This window comes from Capsicum annuum, chromosome 12, assembly GCF_002878395.1.
Source record: "Capsicum annuum cultivar UCD-10X-F1 chromosome 12, UCD10Xv1.1, whole genome shotgun sequence".
Lineage (NCBI taxonomy): Eukaryota > Viridiplantae > Streptophyta > Magnoliopsida > Solanales > Solanaceae > Capsicum > Capsicum annuum.
In genome coordinates, this window is record NC_061122.1 from 6,717,605 (window position 1) to 6,724,880 (window position 7,276).

Below are 7,276 nucleotides of genomic sequence, written 5' to 3' on the forward strand. Positions count from 1 at the left end.
CCTTTGTTTCCCTTATTCAAATCTTTCTGTTTTGGGGGAACAGGAAACCTGGTGATACAACATACTAATCTTCTACTAAGTCATCCACTTTGACGTCTCAAGCTCAAAGAGGTAATCAACTGAATATAGAGGAGAAAAGGACACCATAAGACTCTTTAAATGTGTGGAGCTAAACATCTTCCATGTTAAATCTACTAATCATAACTAAGCTGTATCAATCACTACACAAATTCCACCTGAAGTTAGCCAATACCTAGTTTTGTGGTTGTGTTCCTATTGCAATTATACATTAGACACAACACTCTTAAGATACTTTGGGTTTGTGATTGGTCTTGCAATTCTATACTTTAGAACAATGTAATGTCACTCAAGAATCCTTATTTCAATTAAGACATGAAATTTTACTGGATGAGCACACAAGTGTGTGGCCTAGTGGTACAATGAAGTTGGGTTGAGCACACCATGAGGTCTCAGGTTCAATTCTGTTACCCAACAGAGACAAACTCTAGGTAATTTCTTCCCATATGTTCTAGTCTTGGTGGACAGTTTTACCTAGTACTTGTTGCTGATGGGAGATAGCAGGTATCCCGTGGAATTAGTCGAGGTGCGTGCAAGCTGGCTCGGACACCACAGATATCAAGAAAATATGACTCTGGATGAAAATAATAACCTTAAGAAACAATAATGCAAAAAACTAGACAGACAAATGTGACATAAAGTTTGGAGGTTACTATACAAATACGACGTCATTGTTGCTCTTCTTTTCCGCTATGAAAACTTGCATGTCTTTCTTTTATTATTTATAGTGGTGTTCGAGCCAACTTGTTCACACCTCGACTATTCTAGCCTCCCACCAGCACAATTACCGATTAACTCTATCTACCAAGGCTTAAGCAAATAAGAAAAAATCACCTAGTGTGTTGTCTTTACTGGGATTTGAACCATGGTTTCCAAGGTTTGCGCTCACTTCATTAACCTCTTGGGCACACCCTTGGGTGTTGAAGGACTTTCTATTATATGTGAAGTTTTAAATAAAGCGATGTTGAAGATGTTTGAAGATGTCCCAGCCCCTAGACTATTCCACCAAATCCAGCAAATAGATGTGATATTACATCACAGATAAGCTAATGTATCGGAGGCTAGTTAGATTGAGTTGTCTATCTTAAATCCTGTTGTAGAATAACTTCCAATTTTTTAATCCACTTGACTATTTTCCAATCCCATCAGTTTCATAAGATTTATCTTTTGAGATTTTCATCCATGTGCTATTAACTTTCTCTCAGATTGATTAGGAGAAGTCCATGTGAAAAGTTCTTAGACTAGATTTAAGGGATAATAACAAAGTTCGGAAAGTAATTCAGCTCCCTTTTTTCTTACCAAAAAAGTAATTCAAGTCCTTCATTACCAGCAAATGCATAAGCCATGTCACTCATCAATCAAAATCTAACTCCTCGGTCTACTCTGCTCTATCCTTATACGAGATCAAGGACATCTAAATAGTATAATGAAAAAAAATGAAATACCAAAAGAAAGAGTGCCATAAGGAATTCCAGTAAGCTAAATGTTAAGATGACATCCAATTCCATAACAAATCCATATTTAACACAATATAGTAATAAATGAACTCTTAAACACTTTGCCTCAGAAAAATTGCCTTACAGCATAAGCTTTTCTTCTTTTGAGAGCTTCACGAGCAAGATCTTCATCCCCTTTTCCAAGAGCAAGCTGAGCTCTACGATACCTAGGATTGAAGCAGAATTAAACCACAGCTGATACAAACAGAACAATTAAACTTCCCTAGCCTTACCAATCTTCAGAAGCTTGTTGTGCAGCTTTATACTTGTTTTCCAACTGCTTCTGCGAAGCCAATACCTTCGAAGAAAAGGAAAATATCAAAAAAAAATTCACTTAACTATGATATCTCTACCACATTAGGCACCAGACAGCTTGAACCAATGTCTATTATCTCTGAAACCATATATAGGAAAAATCTGAGACTTAAACAAAATTCACATAAAAGGCAACTCGTAAGGGCATACTTGTGCTGTAGCTTGTCGCATTTTTATCAAATCATTGTTCATTTCCAGCACAGTTTGTTCCAGGAGCTTCTCCGGGTCTTCGAAGGAGCTTATAAGTGCATTTGCATATGACTGCACAACGCATAAAAGAGAAAATAACATCTGAGTTGAGAGTGAGCGATAGGAGAGTGAATGCAGGACTACATGAATGAATGGAAAACATCAAAGAGCAGATAACCTTGACAACTCTAGCAAACCGATCAAATAGATTCATACGAGCTCCAACGGCACCCCCACCATGGCTGTTACACCTGGATCTATTACAACGAAGCTGTAGCCCTGCCAGTTTTACAGCTCCCACTGCAAGTAAATAGAATTTGTCAGCAAATTAATGCTTGGGAAGAGCGGGACGACTGAGGAGAAAAAGTTGGGAGGGAAAGTTATTTTTCCAGCAGAGTCATGAAAGAAGATTAGACTGAGGAAGAACCTGCTAATTTACTAGCAAACCTTGACTTACGACCCTGAACACTATGTAAACGAAAACTCGGTCTTAGTTATACACCAAACAGTACACAATGAAAAACTTAAATATCCAGCCCTTCCAATTTATGTCTATTGGTCAAATATGTAAGTTGTAATCTAGTTCTGTGCTTTACTATGAGTTTGTGTGGTGTCTCGTGACTTGAGCCGGGGGTCTATCGGAAACAGCCTTTCTACTTCTTTAGAGGTAGAGGTATGGACTGCGTACATCTTACCCCCCCAGACCCCACTAGGTGGGAATACACTGGGTTTGTTGTTGTTGTTGTTGTTGGTCAAATATGTAAGTATAAACACCAGCTTATACATGGAGCTTTGATATGGTTCCAATAAAGTCAACCTTACATAAAATGAATGATTTTTCAACAGTAAAAGGCGGAATAAAGCATAAACACCAAGAGAAAGTCATTCTCCCAGGTAAGACCAAATTTGAAGGCAGCAATTGACCACCACAGTATTTACTCATCTCACCTTACATATCATGTTTTTACATGTTAACTGTAAAACAATTTGCTTCTATCATTCTCTACCCAAGATAAATGGAGCTACATCTACATACAGATAAAAGCTAAAGTTTCTAGTACAGAAGCTTAACCTTAGCATTTTGATAGCATAAGCAGAAACATGAGTACATGATAAAGGGACTATACCACTAGCCAATATGACACTCTCGAAGAATTCCAAAAGCACAAAACTTTCTAAACTAACTATTAGACTGTCCAAGCATGGTAAGAACGTCGACATCCAAAAAGAGCGACAAAAGTGCAAAGTCTTCTATAGGACTTAAAAAATGAGAATGCATGACAATATACATCATCAATGATATATGTGGGCCGAGTTAAAATGGAATGTAAAATTCGTGTAGGTTGACAAAGTGGGAGTAATTTCGGTGGAAGACAAGCCGGGAAGCGAGGTTGAGATGGTTCGGACATGTGATGAGGAGAGGCACAGATGCCCCAATGCAAGGTGTGAGAGGTTGGCTATGGATGGATTAAAGCAAGGTAGAGGTAAACCAAAGAAGTATTGGGGAGAGGTGATTGGGAAGGACATAGCGCAGATGCAGCTTACCGAGGACATGACTTTAGATAGGAAGGTGTGGATGACAGAATTAAGGTAGAAGGTTAGTAGATCGGAGTGCTTCCATACTAATAGATAGGAGCGCATTGTCTTGTTACCCTTACTAGTAGTCGTGGGACTGCTCTTGTAGTTTCTTGTTCTTTGATCTATGTTACAACCTATTATTTTGTGTAGTTCGATTGTAGTACTATTTGTTGTCGTAATGTCTGCTACTATTGTTGTTTTTGTTACTACCTATTGTCTCTTGTACTTCCATTATGTCATTTTCTAGCATGTTCTTGTCTTGAGCCAGGGATATTTCATAAACAACCTATTTACCTAATCTCGGGGATAGAGGTAAGGACTACGTACACTCTACCCTCCCCAGATCCCCCACTATGTGGGACTATATTGGGTATGTTGTTGGTGTTGTTGTGTAGGTTAATTTGGTGCTATTCCACCTTACTTTCCTAGAAACAATTCTTAACCTGTAAAGCATGTTGAGGTATTGAGTTGGCCATAATGTCCATATTTAAGATGAGGGATATGAGTAAGACATTTGATACAGATGCAAGCATACATCTAGCAAGCATGAAGGCAAGGATGTAACTATATGATATTTGACTATACAATATTTCTTTGTTGTAATGAGTGAATTACGCTTTATATATAAAGCTAGTTTAATCTAATCTAAAGGTTAAGGTAGAGAGTGGAGGGTTCGTCAGTAAGATGAGTTGGCATTGAGATAGATCATCCCATAGTTCTATCTTTTAATGAAAATGTTATATCCATGATGATTCATCTTGAGTTTTTTTAAAATAACCATGGTGTTCAGATAAGATCGCACGCACCTCGACTAATTCCACAAGGTACCTGCAACCTCCAATACCTCCCATCAACATGGATACGTTGGAAATATAAGGCAGGCCTTTGATAATATCATAGGACACAAAGAGGATGGAAGAGGGAGATAAACATTAAGCTCACTTCATATCATTAGTAAATCTCCACTCTTACACAATATCATTCATTACAAAGGGGGCTTATATAGGTGCTAATTGAGTCTTCTAGACTCACACCTATTAATTAAGTTTACACATGCTCTTGAGAGTAGTCACATTGGTAAAAGTCACCCAGCTAATATCAAAGATCATGCACCAAGGATAACTAATATATGAATCTAGAAACATAAACATTTAAGTTCACTATTTTCAACAAGATACCGGATAACTTTGTCCAATGAAGCTTGGGAACGTGGGAAGAAATCACCTAACGTAAACACCCGAAACACCGCCGAGTAGTTGAGAGACTTTCCTTCAAGTCCTATTTATCGATGCCTATTCCCTTCAAGTCCTATTTATCGATGCCTAACATGCTATTACCATGGTCCCATAACTTCATAAGCATTTCATCCTAAAGATCAATATCTACACCATCCTACTGAAAGATGAAAAATGCATTCATTCACATTCAAACACAAACTTTAACATTAATAATTTTTTTTAATAAGGAATTGATAAATTCCGCTGCACTATCCATTTTAGTGAAGTATGAATAACCAACCACAACATATTGTAAAACAGAACAAAATAGAAGTGCTTCAACAAACTTCGAATAGTATATCTTATAACATAAGTGGTTCAAAAAATACTAATCAAATCAGACATACAAAAAATAAATAAAACAAGCTAAAGGCACAATACATAGATAGACACCTTAACTTGGCCTCAACTAACAACTAAACACTTCAACTTTGAGAATGCAAATCTAGACACCTCAACTCGTCATAAATTTTGGAGGTGTCTAGACGATTATTTTGTAGGTTGGAGTGTTCAACTGACAGAGTGAAGACAAGTCATGATGTCTAGATGTGCATCCTCAAAGATGGATTGTTCAATTGCCGGCTGAGACCAAGTTAAAGGTGTCTATCTAGGTATTATGCCTAAACTTAACGGCTGCATCTTTACATTAAGTGAATTGATAAAGGCCGGGCAGCCTGGTGCACTAAAGCTACCACTATGCGTGGTGTACGGGGAAGGGCCCCACCACAAGGGTGTATTGTACACAGTCTTACCTTGCATTTCTACTAGAGACTGTTTCCAAGGCTTGAACCCGTGACCTCCTGGTCACATGGCAGCAACTTTACCAATAAGCACTCCAACTTTTGAGAGTGTTAAGGTCTCGACTGACGACTGAACACTCTTAACTCGACCCCACTATGTCTCATGGACACGACACGCTTATGTGGCATTCAAAGTTGGAGTGCTTAATTACAGGTAGTGTCTATCTATTTATTATGCCATTGATAAATGCCAGAGTGTGGAGATTAGAAACTAAAAACTCAGAAAAGCCACAGTAACCAAAAGTGTGAAAACTTCAAAGGGCCTCACAGAAACAATGAATTGAACAAAAAATCTCCAAAATTTACAAGATTAAATCCCATACTAGCAAATTTTAGCATCAAACAAACCAAATCAAGAAAACCCAATATCCATAATCTCACAGAAAACAGTAACATTACCTCCTTGACCAAAGAAAGAAGCTCTAAAAGGCTGCACCTTTACAACAACCATTCTATTACAAGATGAAATTGATGGTGCTGAAGCCATACTTATCCCTGTTATGGGTGTTCTTACTGCCATTTTTTAACAGAGCCAAATGGGTAACCAAGATTCCAACCTTTTGAATGTACAAAAACTAAGAAAATCAATTACAAGGGATTTTTTTCTTTTTCTTGATTTGGGTTTTTCTCAGTTTTCCTCCTCCTTGCTGTTTGTGGCTCTTGGTGAAAGTTCACAAAACACCCAATACTTCTCTTCAGTCGATAGTGTTTTCTCGTGTTTGGATATTTTTGCATTTTGTTTTTTTTTTTTATTTTTTCATATATAGTAGTATAATTTTCTTTTGTTTGTTTCTTAGGTTTATTTGTTTATGTCTTGAGAAAAAGGGTTTGATTTGTTGCTTGACTTGGAGAAAATTATGGAAGTTTCTTTGTTGGACTTTCCATTTTACTATATTATTAGGTTGTAGAGGGCGGAGCTAGCACACACTGAGGGGTTCCAATCTATGAAAAATTATACTATTTATATATAGTTAAAAGTAGAGTGTATAAATCAAATCGTTAAGTCAAATTGAACCGAGAAAAAAACTGACTTATGATTTTGTTTGATTGGTTTAGTGTTGGCAAAAAAGAAAAACGATTATTCTTGGTTTGATTTGGTATTAGCAAATATAAAATCAAATCGAACCCAAATCGAATCGACATAATACATATATAATTTTAATTTTTTATACGTAAAAAAATATTACTTATAATCTACTTTTTAATTACTTTTATTACTTTTTTATATTGAAAAAATAGATATATATTTTTAGATCTTTAATTATAATATTTGTTCATTAGTAATAAATTAATGTAAAACCCAATATCTATATCTATAATCTATATTTATATCTATAATCTAGAATATATTAAAAGTGTGACCAGTGAATTGAACTTTTTGCCCTTCATTAAAAGACTTTGCTTTAGATAAAATTATCTTTTTATTAATTTTTTCAATTTATTATTTAATTAATTTTATAATATTTGACTCATAAAATATATAGGATTAGATTAAATATGGTAAGACTTTTGATTAAATTAGTAGTGTGCTAAAATATATATA

At 36.0% G+C, this 7,276-nt stretch overlaps 1 protein-coding gene across 1 annotated transcript in view; it reads right to left on the minus strand.

Moving 5' to 3' along the window:
- Positions 1 to 6,599, minus strand: part of LOC107851243 (membrane-associated protein VIPP1, chloroplastic) — a 10,671-nt gene extending 4,072 nt beyond the window's left edge. Inside the window, exons 1-5 of the mRNA XM_016696193.2 lie at positions 6,133 to 6,599; positions 2,257 to 2,378; positions 2,040 to 2,150; positions 1,808 to 1,872; positions 1,660 to 1,741 (exon numbers count right to left, since the gene is read on the minus strand). Coding sequence (XP_016551679.1) covers positions 1,660 to 1,741; positions 1,808 to 1,872; positions 2,040 to 2,150; positions 2,257 to 2,378; positions 6,133 to 6,253 — 501 coding nt within the window. The 5' untranslated portion in view covers positions 6,254 to 6,599. The remainder of the gene's footprint in view (positions 1 to 1,659; positions 1,742 to 1,807; positions 1,873 to 2,039; positions 2,151 to 2,256; positions 2,379 to 6,132) is intronic.
- Between the last annotated feature and the right edge of the window lie 677 nt (positions 6,600 to 7,276).